The 18,955-nt window shown below is 44.5% G+C and overlaps 1 protein-coding gene across 10 annotated transcripts in view; it reads right to left on the bottom strand.

The window, feature by feature from the left end:
- Positions 1 to 18,955, bottom strand: part of WASHC1 (WASH complex subunit 1) — a 155,432-nt gene that overhangs the window by 40,964 nt on the left and 95,513 nt on the right. For 4 of the 10 annotated variants that reach the window (XR_015285825.1, XM_086885589.1, XM_023924756.2 and 1 more), the window contains exons 1-3: positions 16,933 to 17,053; positions 14,743 to 14,874; positions 6,020 to 6,173 (exon numbers count right to left, since the gene is read on the bottom strand). Coding sequence is in view for 9 of the 10 variants with exons in the window: in XM_086885589.1 (XP_086741715.1) it covers positions 6,020 to 6,168 (149 nt within the window). In the remaining variant the exon portion in view is untranslated. Of the gene's footprint in view, positions 1 to 6,019; positions 6,219 to 8,833; positions 8,887 to 14,742; positions 14,875 to 16,827; positions 17,054 to 17,304; positions 17,366 to 18,267; positions 18,455 to 18,955 lie in introns of those variants that run through there. The other 6 variants (XM_086885585.1, XM_086885591.1, XM_086885588.1 and 3 more) reach the window with 5 other exon arrangements.

Genomic DNA, 18,955 nt, shown 5'->3' with positions numbered 1-18,955 from the left:
GAATCCAATTTACCATGCTGTGCCAGGGAGAGTAGGGGATAAAAATTATTAATGGCACAGCATGGTGCCAATTCCTTCAATAAAATGTTTGTCAGGCAGATTTAGAGGAGGGGGTGAAAGTTTCTGGAGCCTGGGTTAAAAAATTTGGATGGTAAAGTGTGTTAAAGAGAAACCCCAGGTGGGTAATTTAGGTTCTGGGGGATATATATGGAAGAAAACCAGAAACTCCTTCATTAGCACCTAGAAATGGGTCTGCTGTCTCCAAAAGCACTGCTGTCTCAGCCGTCAGTTGCATTTACACCTAAACCTTTATAACCTTTCCCATTTGCAAAACCCAACAGCACCACAGCAAGTCAGAAAGAAGCACCACAGAAAGGAAATTTAATGCACCAGTCAAGTGTGAAGAACAGACCTTTGGCCCTGGTGTTCCTCCCCCAACTCTCCCCTCAGTGTGCACACTCTCATAGGAGCAAGCCTGTAATACACATTTCAAGCCACTCAGTGTTATTTTCCAGACAGTTTTCTCCATGCTGGATCCCTAATGGAAGTCATGCCTGTAAAACAAAATGACTTGTTTGAATCTCTTCCTCCAGGGCTGACCGAGTACAAAAAAGTCCTCTATAGGAACAGAAAATGACTCCAGCACTTGTGAGTCTCCAGTGTTTGAAGCTGGTTGAGAAGGCAAAGCTATCACTTAAAAGAATAACATGGCAGTTGTGTCAAGAATACTGGGCGTGTGAGAATCCAACAACATTGCCAAAAGTGTGGGCTAAGAAATCAGGGAACAATTCAGCTGTGAGGCACACACTGATTTGTTGTCATGATTTGCTTCTCCTTGCCTATTTCCAGAGAGTAATAACTGCAGCCACTTGCAGTCAGGGAGTGAGGGGTAAAGGAATTACTCTCTGGATGGTGGAAGTTCATAAGATCTTTGCCAAAACCCTTTAAATTAACAGAGATTTATCACTGGAAAAAATTAGCTCACAAAAACTCAAAGGCTGCTACTCAATATTGTATTTTCTCCAACAAGGAACAGGGAACAAACAAGAGGCTTCCTTGACAGCATTCAAAAAACCCACAAGCTAAAATAAATCAACAATTCGTATGTACTGAAACTACCTTAGTTTCTCCTTGCTGTCTGCCTTTCCTATTGCACATGCCATCTGTTTTAAAGCAAACTGCCTCTAATTGCCACAAGATATTCCACTACTGCTGTAAGAGCAGAAAGGAATTTCTCAAGAGTTCCTTGAAGTCTGAAATTGTTGCGTGCCTCCTGCCTGCTTAGCAGGTTTGAGACTAATTTCAGAAGCAGGAGATCACCTCTCCTGCAATTTTGCACAGATCAGATCCCAGAAGATCTTAAGCTAAAGGATTTTAGCAGCATTCAGAAAGAGTTGTGACCTGGTCTCTTGCAGAACAGTCATACTCCCTTTTTGCCCCTCTATGGGGGTGTAGGATGCCTGCTAGTGCCAGCTGCTCCCAGCCTTCCAAGCATGCTGATCACACCCTCGTGTCACCTCCTAAGGTCTCCTTCCTATAGTTTAGGAACCACTCTGAAGCTACAGCTTCACAAGCTGCTGAAGTTAGCTTCCAGAGGATCGTGGCAGCCATAACAAATGAATGGTGCCTTACAAAGTGTGTGCTATGCTCAAAAGGAAAATAAATCCACATTACTTGGCCATACAAGAATACAAGAATAACAACTATCTGCAGGCAAAATGTCTTCCCCGTACTCCATCTCCTCATGTCTGCAGGACATTCCATTCACTCTTTACCTCACTGCTCCTTCTTCATCTTCCTGGCAGCAAATGACTGCTCCTACAGCCTCTCAAGAGAGGTATCTGAAACTAAACTAGACCCAGCACCCTCTTTCAGATGACCTCTGGTACAACTTCAAAGTGCCATGAGGCACCTTGTTGTTAAACAAGAGTCGTAACACCTTCAAATTAACTGGAGAAAAATTGATTCCCTGTGCTACCACGCATCTCTTGGTGTAAAGTTACCTGCATGGTGAGCCATCCCAGTGGACAGCTCTCTTCCTACAAAGATGCAACCCTTGCAGCCAGCAGAGGAAAAAACACAATACAATGTCCAAGCTGCATCCCAGAGCCCCACTGCACAACGAAGAGCACAGTACAGCTTGCAGCAAGACCCTTCTTGGCAAGTTTGCATTCCACAGCCCTCCTAAATTAAATACATTTACACTGATATATTCAGTCCCCCATTTTCATGATTGATCATCATGACTAATCACAGTAGTAAGTTTAAAACAAGGAGGGCTTTGAAACACCCAAAGGTACCTCATGATTAAGATTTTGTTGGTATTTTCAATTTCAGAACTTCTCACATCTCAGCTCTGCTCCTGTCCTAAACATCCCTTAAGGCTCTGCTGCCCAGCCAGCTACTCCTTACCTTCCTTATCACAGCCTCACCAGATTTCTTCCCCACCCCTAACAGCATCTCCACAGTGCTTTTGTTTGACAGCTACGTTTCTCAGAAGTGCCACTCCAAGTTAAACTTTTGCTTAATATTAAAGCCTTTTTCAAATATGTAATAAGAAATTAGTTCAAATCCAACAGGGAAGGAAACAGGAGACACTGGTCTAGCAAAGATTTATTCCAGACAAGCAAAAGATACTGAATAAAGATTTAAAAAAGTAACAACCAGAAATTATTCCATAAACTGAAAAAAAAAAAAATACAAATGGATGGGAAATTTGGTACACTGGACAACTTGGGATTGGATCACAGGCAAAGGAAACCAGGAGCTTGATAACAACCTCCCAATCCCAAGTGTTTGATTTCCTTCTACTACTGTAACACTCCATGAGTTAACTTGCAAAAGCAATTTTCCACACAGCTATTACTCAGAAGTGAACACTTGAAGCAGCAAATGGACAATATCAGAGATTATTAACATTTTCTGCGAACACAAACTCTTCAGAAATTGAGAAATCCCAAAGGAAAAGCCTACCTAACTAGGGGGGCATACCACAAAATCTAAACTCATCACCTCTTTCAAGTACTTGTCACAACAACATTCCTGTAAAATATTCCAAAGCACGTGATTCCAACGCAAACTCACACCCAGAAAAAAATGGTAGTGAGAAAACAAATAGATGAAAGACTACTGTTAATTGGGGGTTTAAACTGGTCATCCCACCCCCTGTGACCTGTATCAAAAATCTTTCTTAAAAGCCCGTGAGTTAAATTCAAACAGATATTATGTCAGATTTGCTATGTTAGAATATTTACGTTTTAAGCAATATATCTCAGGAACTACAGGCAGTGAATCTGATCTTTACTGCAGCTTCTACAACAGATTAATGACTTGGATTCAGTTAACACACACAAGCTTAAAACTTCTATTACTTCAAAGCATAAACTTGAGAAGGACATGCAGCCTCTCTTGGTCTTGTCACAGCACTGGTATCAACACCAAGAGGGCAGGACTTCCTCAGGGGAAAGCACTGCTGGACAGCACTGGCTTAAGACACCAATCTGTACTGCCCAGCAACCAAGAGCTTTGATGTTCCCCATGTGAAAAAAGTCAGGTGGGTCTCTGCTTCTGAGGGTTAGGGATATGATGGAGAGGGATGCTGAGCTGATGTATCCTGCTCCTTCGAACTGATTCCTGACTGCAGTCCAGGCCTGTGCTCAAAGGCTGGGCCCAGTGGGGATGCTCTGGGTCTCAGCCATAGTTTACCTGTGGTTTTGCACCTGCACCTGCATAGATAATCCCTCGATTATCTATGAACTAATGAAATCTGCAGTGTCTCATTCACCAAGTACCTTGCCACAGTTAATAGAAAGTAAGCTACTTTGAAAATGATTGGAAAAAAGACGTTGGCAGACACTTGTCACATGGGTTATTTCCCAAATTGCCCAAAAAGGGGGCAAGAGAAGGAAAGATCCCTGTATTTTCTTCTAATTTCCAAAATGGAAAGGTATCTTTCTTGTGTCATCTCAACATGTTCATTTTAAGAATTCTTACTCAATTGTCATGTCAGCAACAACTCTGAGCAGAAACTTTGGTTAGCTAAAATGGAAACAAAGATCTAGTCGTGGAAATATTCCTTTTCTTTCATAGAGAGTAAGAGACTTTCACTCTTGTGGACTTTCACTCCACCTTCAACAAAGTACAGATTGGCTTGTCACTCTCAAAAGCGCTGTACCAATCCACCTGTTCCCATAAAACAAGCTCAGAACATCTGCATCGTTGTAGTACTGAAGTAATGAGTTGGACACACTCAGCCAAGTCTCCCACAGTGAACAAGTTTCCTCTTCATCAACACTGCAAGCTGCTGTTTTGCAGATCAAAACAGTCAGCTTCCCCAGACAAGGCAGCTCCTTCCTGGAAATGGAAGACAGAGCTGCCTTATCTCAGGAAAGGGAATATAAAAGGTCACTCTTCGCTAAGCGGCAAAGTTCTCACCTTGAAAACTTTGCCCCTTGATCGACATGGAACAACCAAGGTCATGGAACTTCTAATCAGATGCCTGCATAATTACTAAATCGCTCCTAATTATATCAGAGAGCCAAGACCTCATTGGAAAGGCAAAGCAAACAAAGAAGCCAATGAAGCCTCCTCTGTTGTTGGAGAAAATTGGTAATTAAAAGTCATGAGTGCACCAAAGAGCGAGGGAACAGCATCACAGTCACTGCTCAGTACTTGGCAGTGACTCGCATACAAAGCAGCAGGCTTGTCTCCCTAGGGAAATTACAGGGTACTGTGCTAGAGAGCAGCGAGGAGAAGAAAAACAGGGGAAAATAGAGACAGAGGAAGAGCAACTCCTGTATTACCAAGAGCTTTATTTAGCCCACAGAGAGGGACAGAACTGCCAACCCGGCTTAAGTTTGAAAAGTGCTTTCCACATGTTTATGGCAGCTCTGGAAAGCCTTCTCCCAACCTTAGATCACAAAGTGTTCCCCTACTTTGAAGGGAACAAATGAAGTAGACCTTGTGTTCAACCTAAACCAGCCCACACAGAGCCCTTGCCCACACAAAGACTATTCCAGTGGGAAACCTTTATTTCCCTCAATAAACTGAGCTCAGCCTTAAAGACTGCTCTTTCTCCAGAGGCTACCCTTCAAAGTATCACTATCAAAAACCACAGAACTTCAATCTACACTTAAAAACCCTTCCAAAACTCAAAGAAAGACAAAGTCATGACCCTGCTCACACCGTAATAAATTAAACTAGATAGCCATGGGACCTGCTAAAACCAAAGCACGTCATTTTACTAATTAGACTATACGAAGATAGATGCTGATCTGTTTCCCTCCCAGTGATACTACACAGCATCTCAGAGCACCAAGATGTCAAAGATGGCATGGGATGGAGAAAGGCACCACGTTATCCACCATCATTTGTATGCAAGCACAAGAATCTCTCTGATCTGCCTTATAGACAGTCTTATAGATCCAATCCTAAAGATGATCATATGCAAGAGGTGCCAAGTCTGGACCAAATCCTTGAAGAGATGGACTTTGACAGATTGTGATACTGTGGCAAGAAACCCAGTTTCACTCAGGGTACTCGGCCTTTCCAACACACGAAAAGGGAAGTGTGGAACACCAGAAGCCCAAAGGGAACAGTATGTACATTGCAGAGATCAGAACAAAGAGACATTTTCTACTTCACTGCTTCAAGTACAATGACTCAAAAAGATGCATCTTCAAGACACTCTAAAAAACAAAGCCTCCCCTTTAATACACAAGCAAGAAGGAATAAAGAATAAGTGCAGCAGAAGCAGTAATGCAATTTGTGGAAGTCTACCACTGAATGAAAAATTAATAACCAACAATCTCTGGCTCACTGCAGCCATTTCATTATGCTTAACTTTGACAGACTTGAATCAAATAAACTTGTACTGAAGTGTGTCTGGTCCTTTTTCATCCCTTTTCTGAACTCCCATTGCTTACCAACACAACGTCCTTTCACTGCTACAACATAATCAAAGCACTCTGTCTTGTAATGCTGAATGCTAAGCACCCAACCCCTCAGGAGAGAACTTTACCTGGTGAAGATATCGCCTGACACCTTTTGCAGATACTGAAGTGCATCTGCCACCTGCTGCACAGCCTCCTCTCTTCGTAGGTCGGGCTGGATCAGGGGCACTGAGTATGTCTGCCCTTCCAAAAAGTGCTTCTGGGCTACTGTAGCCATTGTACCTAAGGAAAAGAACAAATAGGTCATTACAGTAAACACACTGCCATTTTATCACAGCAGTTATTCAGAGCCTTCTCCTTTCTGCTCCACTAATTATTTTAGGAAAGCATTTGCAACAGAATTGGTCAGCTGAGGAGAAAGGCACAAGCAGTAAGGCTGACATGTTGGATTTTTGATACATTCAAGGCAGCTACAGTGAGGTGGGAATCTCTTGGTTATCTGAATGTTCTTGGAAACCATAATTTTATTTTAGTATGCTACTTAACAAATCTCTGCTCAGTATAGTGCTGAAAACAAAAACCAGACTTAGAAGCAAAGTCAGTTAAGAGTGGCAACAAGACTTGTCAGAAATCACTCTGTCCCCATCTCCCTTTCTTCACATTCCACGTGGACGTATTTCAGGTCAACCAACCCTATTAGCAAAAGGCAGTATTTCATCTTATGCTTCTTCTCCAAGAAACACACCATCAGGCCCTTCCAAGAACAGAAGCCATGAAATTACAAGGCATGTATGGGCACACACCCCCTTTCTCCAAGTAGGTTAATGAGAGTTCTTCCATTCTGAGACTCCCAGGAGCTGCTTGTTGCTTCTGGTGACTGGATTTTTCCTCAGTAACTATTTCGAAAGAAGCCTCCTTATTTTAGAATCCTTTCACATCTCAAACCTAACCAGTCACCAAAACGTTTTGGTTGTGTGCCACATAGCTGTGTGCCACACACAAGAACTGCATGCACACTTTTGGAAGCAGCTGGGCCAGTACCACTGCTCCATAGCTCAGCCAGGAGAAGGTCACCCATCATGCATGTTTCCATCCTGAGCCCTGCTCAGCTCTCTCTCAGCAATTCCTAAAAAGTTTGCCTCCCATGTCTTTACTCACAAAAATAACAAAAGACTTCCTGGGACTTGGAAGAACAAAGAGAAAAAAGTCCATTTCTCTGAGCACACTAGAAATTGCAAACTCACAAATACGTTACTGTTAGGACACCGTGAAGAATGAGCAGATTAGAGTACCCATACAGTTTTCTAATCCAAAATCTACTGCTAGGTCTATACAACTCCCTTCAAAAGTGTTTTGTCCGTGTCTCTTTTCATTCAGGTTGTAAAAACCACACAGTTTACAGGTGCTTATTACAGGGTTTCATCACACAGAGCTCCATACATCTATAAGAAAATGTTCATCAAGCTGAGGAGAAGCAAAACAAAGAAGGATGAAAAACCAAGATATCAGACAGGGATATCTCAGGATGCACCACATTCCCTCTCTGGTACTTGGAAGTCTGCAGGAGCTAGTTCAGAGAGCAGTGCTGTGTGCAACCAGTGCAGGCTGAGAATAACATAGAAACACAGTCCATACTGGAAAAATTCACAGATCAGGAGCCTGAAGAGAGATAGTCACAACATAAAAAACCAGCTGAATATGTGAAAATTAGAGGGGTCATCACACATTCTTTCAATTCCCTATCTTGCTTCACAAAACAAAGAGATAACAGATTGGACTTGCCTGCAGCCATTTCTGTATATTGAAAAAACACCATCCACCCTCTCCAAATTTTTCCTTTAAGATGATACCACAGTAGGGTAGGAAAAGCTTTCTGTAAATATGATGTGGCTTTTATTTCCGGGTATTCTTTTGGGATGTGGAGTTTGCTGAGTTGTTTTGGGTTTGGTTTTTTTTTTTTGTGGGGATGTTTAGTAGTGAATCATATAAGGGCACGTAGTAGAAGCTTTCCCACAGTTAACACATTTGCAAGATCAAGCCCAGCCATTAGAAAGCTGGCTCTCCTGCCAGTCTAGGAAGCCTAGACCTATTCTGTTTCATTTCATGCATCACTGGCAGCCAGACTCTGTATCTGCACTCTTTAGTGGCAATGTTTGCACACTGATTAGTCTTCTTGACTGGGCCTACTCTGCAGACAGGAAATTATTATTTAGAGCTGTAAATCATGCAAGCTAATCTGAGAGGAGTACAGCTAATTTTGAGACAGCAGTTTTTGATCTGCTGACCACAATCAAGCTTCAATACTTTTCCTTTAAAATCTACTATTTCACTGTCACCATGGAATAAAGTGACCAGATAACACAGCAAGGACATGGTTATGAGTTACTCTAGCCCCAGCAGCAAAAGAAGTTTATAATCCTCCCTGCCACTGGTCAAATCAGTGCTGCTGATGCTTGGGATGCCTATTTTTAACTCAAATCAGTTCAATGACCCAATTTACTGCAGCCAGATAAACAGCTGTAATTGTCCAATCATGAAGCACAGTGGGAAGCAGGGGCAAGAAGGAAACTTCTGAAATTTGCTTCATTATCAAAACCATTCCTGTGTAAAGGTAATCCTGAGAAAGCAAAGATTTTCACCTCTTGAGGCCAGATGAGATTATACAGCCCCAATATGATCTCTCAGACTCTCACCAATCCTAATTCTCCTAGTGTCCCTTCTAAAACCAAGCTCAGTTCAGTTGCTGACTGTCAGATGCTCTCACTCAGGAGCAGCACTCCTCCAGCTACTCCCAAACCATTTCTTTCCCTGCAGTCAGAAGCTACAGACTCTCCTTCAGGTCCCACTGCTCCCTTGCAAAGAGAGTGGCACCCAGTACTGGCCAAAGCAGGAAAATCCCTGAGTGCTCCTGCTCACACTGGCAGTTTGTGGGTAAACATCACCTTCACAGGTTCTCAATGAAGACTCTCAAATGAGCTTCGGATTCTTATCTTTCCTATAAAAAAACACAGTGGAGAATTATGGTAGACTCTGGAAACTATCACCAGAGAAAGATACAAGAGATAATTCTTTCTGTGCAACAGAACAAGTTGGAAATCTATAGCAAGGAGGAGGGAAAACAGCAACAACTAAATGACCAGACGGGCAAAATCCCATGTTACAGTTGCTATTTGTTACCTCTTAGGTAACAACTAAACTAACTGGAGAAATAAGTCAGTTTTACAAACAATTTGAGTAAGTGCCTCACCACATGGTTAGAATAAAAGGAGAATTGCTTTATACAACAGAGAGAGACTTCAGGAATAAGGAATATTTTAAAAGGGAAAATTCAAAATACTCCCAGTAGAAGCCAGGAAGGAAAGCAAAGTCTGAACATCACTCGGTAAAACGGACTCTTCCGTTATCTCAAACTCCAGTGTACTGGGAAGGAAGCAGCACATTTTCTTGCCACGCTCCACTATCAGAATTAGTACATAAAAAAATAAAATAGTGAGTTCTGCATATTAAAATACATCAACTCTTCTACCCTATCCAATGGATGCCAAGCCTTCATGTAACATGAACAGCAAAGGTGCAAATAAACTGCTTATATCTTACATATAGAAGGGACTTCCAGCAAAGCAACAAACTGGTTCCAGTATCACTCTGGAACCTTATGGAAGAAGCTGGTGTGTTTCTCCAGGAAGTACAGCATGCTGGAATTATGACAGCTGACATGAAATACTCTGATGCAATAGTGAGAAATGGACACACAAATGTGTCCCAAGAATGTATGAACCTCAAAAACAGATGTCAGATCACCCAAGAGATTTAATCATTAGTGGTGTGACCACCAGTAGTCACTTTGTGGGGTGCACAAAGCAGAAGAAACAGCAACACAGAGCTTTTTTTTTTTGTGATCAAAGAGGCTCTGGAAAAGAGCTGCAGCATCTCAGGGCTCCAGCCATCTTTTATTCAATTTTTTCTATGTCAACTTTCATGATCAAGATAAATATGTTCTGCTGTTGTATAATAAACTCATTTACCTTATTAAAGTGAAAACAAAGAGAAAAAGGTTGTTTTCTCACTGCACCACCTGCTTCTAAGTGCTATGCCCTGATTTGGAAGTTCTGACTAGAGCTACTAACTGCTCAGATTTGCACTCTGCCTTTAGCTGTCTGTGCCTTTCACCTCAGGCAAGCTGTCCAAAGCTCCTCAGGGCTGGTGGCTATTCATCCACACTCAAAGCTGCTCTCTTGCTCTCAGTTCCAACACACACTGGCAAAAGCTGAGGGAAACAGCAGGAGTGGGAAACAGTCTCCACCAGACTGTACCACCTTTCCGAAAGACGTAAACCAGGACAGATACAGGGTGAGAACTCCAGGGTTTTCAGGCATTTGGAACCAACAACTGGGCTTACTGTTCACACACCACAGCCAAGTCTGAGGGACACGTGGAGATCTGCCCCTGAAAAAGGAAGTATACAATTCACTGCTTTGGATAGGTAGAGAAAAACTCCACCTGCTTTGCTCGCCTCTCTCCATAAGAATAAAATTTCTTATGTTAAGGCAACCCCAAAAGAACTTGTTACAGAGCAAACAGAGCTTGTAAAAGAAGCAACACTTCCCTAAGTTCTTTAGAAAATACTGCTCTATGGAGGATTGAACACTAGGATGATTATCTAAGAATAAAACAACCCCACAACCTAAAAATATCTCAATTTTTCAAAGTAACATAAACCAAGACAATATTAAAAAAATAGCTTGGCTGCCCTTAACACAGGCAGAATGTAAACCTATATACAAGCACTTACCAGAAGTGTACTTTGATGTGAAAATAAAGGGAGAATAAGGCAAGCCACCAATATCTGCTTCCTTACCGTGTTTCAAGAAACTAAAAAGAGCAGGCTCAGGGGAGAAGGAGGACTTAATACTTTGATAAAAATGAGTGTGTATACTTCAAAGCTACAATGACTGCTTTAGCAATTACTGTGCTGCTGCTTCCGTCACTGCACTGGAAAGGCAGCAAGAACTAGAGGCCTTTAATTCCCACAGGCAGTAACATCTCCAAAAAGAAGTGACAGGCTATCTCTAACCCTACGTCTCTCTTTTGTAGGATCCTAATAAAAGATCCTAAAATCCTAAAAAAAGGATCCTAATAAATGTCTTGTAGCCATCTGTAAGGACATAGAGATCAGCAATATGCAATAAAACACATGTCTGTATATCCCTCACCACGCAGCACTACCCCACTACCACCAGTATGATTCCAAAGTGGGAACAGACCAAGCCACAAATGAACCACGGGTTAAGATCAAACACACTCAAAAAAATGGAGTAGACAGGCTCTGGGCATAGCTTATCGGAATGTGCTGTCTCCTCTAACAGAGGAAAGTCACATCCGTAACTTAGTTAACCATGAGAAGTCATCCCAAATTGCTCCCTGAGAGTAATTTCTTACATGGAATACTTTCTACCACGTTTACCTGGACAAACATTTTCCCATGGTCAAATCTGCTAGCATATTCAAGCCATACCTTGATTGTTCTGGAGGCTTGCCTAGAGGCTATCCCAACAAAGTATCAGAATTAAATCCTCCAAGGCAAAAATAAGAACAATACAAAATGTTAATTGTAACACCTTGCCCTCCACAGATAAAGCACACACCTATGAGTTTATCAGCTGCAAAAATAGAGAACTGCATTTAAAAAAAAGACTTGAAAAACCAGAAAAGCAAAACAGGTCATTGCATACGCTCTTCCTGTTCAGGGGCAGGATAAGGCAGTGTGTGTGCACACACTCACAAAGATGTAGACACTGAAACAAAAGCTAGAAATCACTCAAACGCAGCACAGGAGCCTAAATACAAGTCCTATTATTATGCAGCATACAATCATTCTGCCCTGTGTTGACATTCACAGGAGGGGATGAAATATAGTCCTCCAGCAGAGCACACAAGAGGTAATTATGCTGGACAGGAGAGCAGGATGCATTTCCAGCAGTGAGATGAGAGCTTTACCACAGTCCCCGCGCTAATCCAACTTTACCCTTTTTTTGGGGAAGCAAGGTGGGGGCGGGAGAAAAGCACTTTGGTAAGTTAAGAGGATGAAAAGTCTATTTATATTTTTTAATAAACCATCTTCTACAGCGTTATTAAGCAGCAATCAAAGATGCAGGTGCTACTGATTTGATTGGCAAGAAGTACACTGTGCTGAATATTAAGGAACTCTGCCCCTATAAATAGGTCTAATCACCATCTGAAGTCTGGAAGCTAGTGATGAAAGAAAGCATTAATAAAACCCTAATTAGGCCCCGTGGCAGGCTGTACTCTACCAGGGTGCTCATGTTACTAGATGTCTCTTATAGTAGCACCCTCAAACTCCATTGTAGATGTTACTGCTTTGGTCTCAAGACCTCTAGTAGCTGTTTTAGACAAGAGCAGGGCTTCTCCATCTTTGGAGTGTTTGGCATCAGCTGGGATTTGGCGTCCCAGTGCTATTTCTGGAACAAAACAACTTTCCATTCCAGCTGTCCCACCATGCCCACTATCAAGGACTGAATTAAACTGAGAAGCTGGAGTTCCCCCAGACACAGAAACTGGCAGCAAGTGCAGGAAAGTGAAAAGCTTGAGAAGCCATCATTCTCCTTCCCTCTCAGCAGCTGGAGCACACCAAGGCCCAGCCTACATCACGAGGTTACTTTAGCCACATCTGTAAAAGCCATTTCCGCTCTTCTCCTCCAGCTTTAGAGGATACTTACTTAACCTTTCAGGCTATCCTTACAGAACAGCATTACCTCAGAAGAACACCAGCAACAAAAAGTCCATGTAGAAAATGAATCCTACAGGGCATCTCCTGCTCCCACAACTGCTTATGGATATGGGACTACCAGAACAGCCAAAACCTTTTCAAAAGGAATCAGCCTCAAATCACACTATGGCCCTGCAGAAGCAGTAGAGCACTGAGGAGCCTGACAGTTGGCAGGACTACCTAAAGAAAAGCACTGGCCTGTCAAAAATCTGCTTCTGAAAGTGTTAAGGCACCTCCTTCTGAAGGAGCCAGAGCCTGTTAAAAACACCTTTGGCTCAGACACTTTGCTTCAAAAGAAACAGTAGCTATGGCAGCTACTAAAGGTGAAATATGGAGACTTCCCCTTACCCTATCAAATACTCAGAGCCACTTAGATTTCTTGGTTTGTCACATACTGACATATTCCACTTAGGCTTAAGAGAAGGAAACAAAATTTGAGATCTCAAAGCCCAGCTTTACAACAGCATGTGGCAACTCCTTGGCAAAATACTTGACATTTAAAGATGGATTAGATACAACAAATTATACTGACCCGCCAGAAGAGAGAATGCTATTATTTTTATTTTTTTTTTTTCAAAGAGAATCTGAAAAATAGGGACTGAGAAGAATTTAGAGGTGCACTTCAATCCTGCCAGCTCCATAAGCTAAGAACCCCTCTAAGCCACTGCTGTCTTCAGGACAATCCTTCCCCTCAACACAGAGCTCTGTTTTGTGAAGCACAGGCAGCCTCCCTCACTGCATCACCTTGCTGAGAAAGCCCTGTCCTCTAAGCACAGGCTGAAATTTATTTCCTTCAGCTGGATACATAAAGCTCATTTTGACAGATAGATGTTGATAACTAAAATTAATGAGATGACCCCCTCTGCGACTGCCACCTTTGACTCTCGTCAGTAATGGAGACAATCAGATGCTGTAATGAACAACTGATCTGATTCCAGGGCAGCATATACAACTGACCATAAACACTCTGCTAACTGCCTGCCCCCTCTTCCTATCACTTATACTTATTACAAAGAAAGCCTAAACAAATAGCTTAGCTTTACCTACTACATAGACATCATAACTGAAGTTGAAAATCTCGTCCCAAACATCCAGACACAGCTCTTGCTTCAATTTCCTAAGTGGGGGCACTTCTGTTTTGTATGCCTGGAGTACACAGAAGCCACTGGATATGCGAAGTCCTCTAGAGAGCCATTTCTCTGCAAAAAGTTCTCTTAAACAGTGGAATTCCAAAACCTGGCTAACCAGAATGCTGCTGTAGAGTTTGCAGAACTTCTGGAGCTTCTCACTATCAGACCACAGCAATACTTACATCCACAAACACCGTGCCAAAAAAAGAAAAAAAAAAAAAAAAAAATCCAGCTAGTTTTTCCCTCTCATTTTCTGATGCAAAATGAGCTCTACCCTCCTGCAGAGGGAGATCTGCAGATCTAACCACTGCCACAAAACATAACTTGCAATGTCCTGGTTTTCACCTCCACATTCAGTACCCTCTGCTCCAAAGTTCTGAAGTTTTACAGCCTCCAGGCTCCAGATGCGGTATTAAAGCCTTAGACATTCAGTTAAGGAAACAACCAAATCAAACCAGCAACTAGACCAGTTCCTGCCTGTTTTATACATTCAAAAGCAAAGGCAATGCTTGCATTTCTAGAAGATGACAGGAGGGGAACTCACTAAATAAGGAATGTCTTCAAGTCTGTTCACATTTGCTAGAAGGAATATCCCTACAGAGTGGCCTGATTGACAGGAGCTGATGAAAAGCTGAGCCAAAAAAATGACACCTGGATGGATGGACTATTTTCTGGGAAAGGTTATCTTGTGAAGGGGTCTAAGCAGAGCTGATTAGCTACAGAAATTGCTTTTCTGAGTGATAAAAATGATCCCCTTCAATCTCTTACACCACAGCCATGGGAAACATAACAATTTCAGCCATAATCCTCTTCTTCCTCTGCACATTACCTTGAATCTAAAAAAGTGTTATAAAAAAAGTCTGCCTTGCTTTCAGGATTACCTCAATACTATTCTTCCCCACCCCCCCAATTTCTACCCTTCCCTTTCACTCACCAAGCTGAGCTTGACGTGACCACAGTCACCTGGTATTACCCAGAAGCCAGATTCTGGAGTATTTCCCAGGAATTATCTGCTTTCAGTTTTCTGGCCCATGAACTCCTGAGATGAGAGAACAGCACTTTGTACCTGAAGGAATGAAGATTTAAAACTCAGTTTAAATATCTGGAGTGATAGAAGAAGGACAGATGCTAAGAATAGCAGCCTGTGCTGCTCTGGGAATGCCACAGGAACTCTTCTGCCTCAGGGCTCTGGAGGCGTGGCTGTTTCCCCCTCCCCATTCAAAGCATCCGAGGAATACAGGGATATATCAGGCACCCTCTGCATCCCAGCTTTGCTACTCAGACAAGACAAACATAATGAAGTATCCGGAGAACTCATCAGCCAGCCTTCCTAAAATGAAGCCTATGCAAGGGACAGTTGACTGGAGCACCTCTGATTCCCAGAAAACTGTCTTGCAGAAAAGCCACTACAAGGACATGCTAAAGCCACTTTGCTTCCAGGCATTGCCTCTGGCAAGAGCAGCATTCTCTGCTCCGCTTCCTTTCACTGCTCCTGGAAGACTCTGTATTTCAGAGAAGTGCTAAGGAATTGGGGCAGTTCTAGCTTCTACCTCATCTACTCCAGGATAAGTCAGCCCAGTCTGAAAATCATGGCCAGCAACACCTACCACCCAACGTCCATGAAATAAAGAGGTCATTCCAGGCAAACTGGAATTTGCCTCAATCACGTGATATGCCACAACCACTGTCAGCACTATCCCACACTCCCTGCTGGAAGCTGCACTGTGACTTGCACAGAGTCAAGAATTAGCCTTCTCTGCAGAGGGATAAAGAGCTTTCTCTTTGGAAAGAGGTCTTTGGGAAAATACAGGTGCTATTCAAGCATTCAATATCTGAACCACAGCTAATAACCAAAAAAGACAAAAAAACCCCAAACACAAAACCCCCACAAGCAAACAAAAAAAACCCAAAACAAAACAAAAGGAGGGGAGAAACCTTATCACAGGATTTCCTGTTGATTACTAAAATAAATACTATCAACGGTCATCACCACTGCATACAAAATAATTTTGTTCCCTGCATCCATCAGCATCCTTTCTTCATGTGCACAGCTAGGTCTAATAGTCCTGTGGTCTTCTTACTGCTGGCCAGCTCCTTCTTTATTTTGAACATAGAAGAAGATTATTCCAATAATTGCAATTATCACATCAGCATTTGAGTTCACTGGCAAACACCGACAATATGGTTTTATTTGACAAATCATTACAACCAGCACAACTACTGGCTTGGGTGTGTACTTGGAATAGCACAAAACACCCAAACCCCATCACAAGCCATTAGCTGACTATCTGAGGAAAAATCATATAATGCACAACACAGAGTCCCATGTCTCTCTGACACCTCCGTCTCTTTTTCTCCCTTCAGGCTGCAGCATCTCCTGTCTGTCCCTACAGGGTACCTGATCTACACTGAAAAGAAGCACTGCCTTTGCCATTCCCCGAAACACCGTGTGGATCTCAGGAGTCCTGAGCTGCCAACTTGTCACTGCCAACTTGAGGATTCCATGCTCCATGCCTGCCTGGCAGATCTCCCAGTCTATGTCATGGCTCAGCACCAAAGCACCACATAACAATCACAGAGCGGCTCAGGTTGGATAAGACCTCAGTGGGTCATCTGGCCCAAGCCCCTGCTCAAGCAGACTCATCCCAGAGCACCTGGCCCATGATGGCACCCAAATGGTCCTTGAATATCCAGTGAGGGAGACTCCACAACTTGCCTGGAAAATATTTTTTTCGAGGCTGAACAAACCCAACTCCCTCAGCCTGCCCTCACAAGAGATGCTCCAGTCCGTTAATCGACTTTGTCGCTCTCTGCTGGAGCTCCATGTGTCACATTCCTGAGGAATTCAGAACTGGACGCAGCACTCAGGTGTGGCCTCACCAGCCCTGAGCAGAGGGGCAGGATCACTTCCCTCAACCTACAAGCAATGCTCTTCCTAACGCACCCAGGATAAGAAGTGCAACAAACCATTTCCCAGCTCTGCTGCCCCTGCCTAATAGGCGCTGCTAAGCTCTCCTACCCAACAGCTGGCGGGGTTCCCGACGCACAGCGCCTGTGGCCCCAGGCGAGACAGGCCGCACTCCCAGCACAGCCCCCGCAGAGGCCCCGGGGGGAGGGCACCCACCGGAGCCGGGCTACTCCCGGAACAGTTCCCGGAACTGCTCCCGGTGCCGTTCCCCTGCACCACCGGCCGCGCCCGGGGCCCCCCGCTGCCGCCGGGGCTCTGAGGGGGCCCCCGCTGCCGCCGGGGCTCTGAGGGGGCCCCCGCTGCCGCCGGGGCTCTGAGGGGGCCCCCGCTGCCGCCGGGGCTCTGAGGGGGCCCCCGCTGCCGCCGGGGCTCTGAGGGGGCCCCCGCTGCCGCCGGGGCTCTGAGGGGGCCCCCGCTGCCGCCGGGGCTCTGAGGGGGCCCCCGCTGCCGCCGGGGCTCTGAGGGGGCCCCCGCTGCCGCCGGGGCTCTGAGGGGGTCCGGCCCCGCCCCCCCGCGCGCTCCCCTCACCTGCCGCCCGCGGCCACGCCCCCGCTCGCGCCACTTCCTCCCTCACGGGCGCGTCACTTCCGGCCGAGCAGGGCGCCCCCGCGGGGCCGCGGTTCCTGAGGGAGCGGCGGCATGGCGGGGTGTGCTGCACCGGGACGGACCCCAGGGATGGCCCAGCCCAGCGCCTCGCCCTGCGCAGGACACCCCAAGAGTCCCACGCTGTACCCGGGAGCGCTGGCAGGCTGGGGCTGTGCCCGCTGCCCTGGGGAGCTGTTCCCAAAACACCCTCTGGGGGAAAAACCTTTTCCCGCTCCCCTAAACCTGCCCTGGCCCAGCTCCGGGTCATTCCCTCGGCTCCTGTCACTGTCAGCACAGAGAGGAGATCAGTGCCTGCCCCTGTTCCTCTCGCAGAGAAATTGAACACCACCATAAAGTGTCCCCTCAGTCTTCTCCAGACTGAACGACCCAAGTGCCCTCAGCTGCTCCTCATAGTCTTCCTTCCAATCCAGAACCTTCTAAACGTTGATTTAACAAATACAGAATTTTTAAGAATGTTGCACTTGTTTGTTATTGTGTTGCTTTCACGCTTCCCTTTGTGCACACATTCCAACAACCAAGGTCTCCCGGCACAAACGCTCATGAAAAATGAATTGGGAGAGCACATCTGTAAACATTAAATCCACACTTTGAAGGGCTGTGTGCTGCACATGACAGAGGTATTTTAATGCTTTCCACTTCAGGATCAGAAACAATTTCTCAAAACTTATGTAAACAGTTACAACTTCACACCATTTGAATAGCAAATACCAGCTTTTGGATGCACCAGGGAACACTCATGATTGATACGTAGCATTAAAAGCGGTGCTTTAACAGGGGAAAAAAACAAGGCAAGCCTCTTCAAACAGGGAATGCACTTGAAGACATCAGCACCCACTCATGCATATTCAGCTCAGGGGAAAAGGGTAAATTCATTACATAAATTACCTGTTGCAGATTGTTTGCTCGGTTCCACTCCTGTGCAGTTGGAAGTGCAGACTGAAGTAGGGGAGTGATGTTGGACCCAGTGGAATTGCAAAGGAGATCAGTAGCCAGCAGCAGCTTTCCTGCTTCAGAGCCTTCAGGAGGTGCAGTTCTTGCCCTTGTGATGTTTTAATGATGGGCCTGCTAAGACCTGTAAGTACAGAAAGCATAAGGGCACAAGTTCTGAGCACTAAGGACCAAGGTGGGAACTATTGAAACTCTCTATGAGGAATGGAAAATCCTGCCAAAAAACTCAAAGCAGATAAAAAATCAGATCTATCTGAGTCTGAGTAAGGAGTGTGTGTGTGGGTGTTGGGACCTGTCAAAAATAAAATGGGGAAGCGGACGTAAGAAGCAACAATCCAATCTATTCTTATCCATTTTTATTTATATACTGCTGATGGAAAGCCCTCCAAATGCTCTTTGCTGCTTGGTGAAATCCATTTCAAACCATTTACAAAACTCAAGAGAAAGCAAGACGTGATGGCAGGCTGACACAGTCCCTTCCCGTGTCCCCCGCCCAACCTGAGGAAGAGGATCTGGCAGGTTTACAAAATCCATCATTAAAGGACAAAAAGAGAGCTAACAGAGAGAGAAAAGAAAGACTGGATCTTAGGCTGGGTGGGCAGAGCAGCAGGGATACAGCAAGGCC

Source organism: Cyanistes caeruleus, chromosome 4, assembly GCF_971803275.1.
Source record: "Cyanistes caeruleus chromosome 4, bCyaCae1.hap1.1, whole genome shotgun sequence".
In the NCBI taxonomy this organism is placed as follows: domain Eukaryota; kingdom Metazoa; phylum Chordata; class Aves; order Passeriformes; family Paridae; genus Cyanistes; species Cyanistes caeruleus.
Note: the sequence above shows the minus strand (reverse complement) of the source record. Positions and strands in the feature narration are given on the sequence as shown.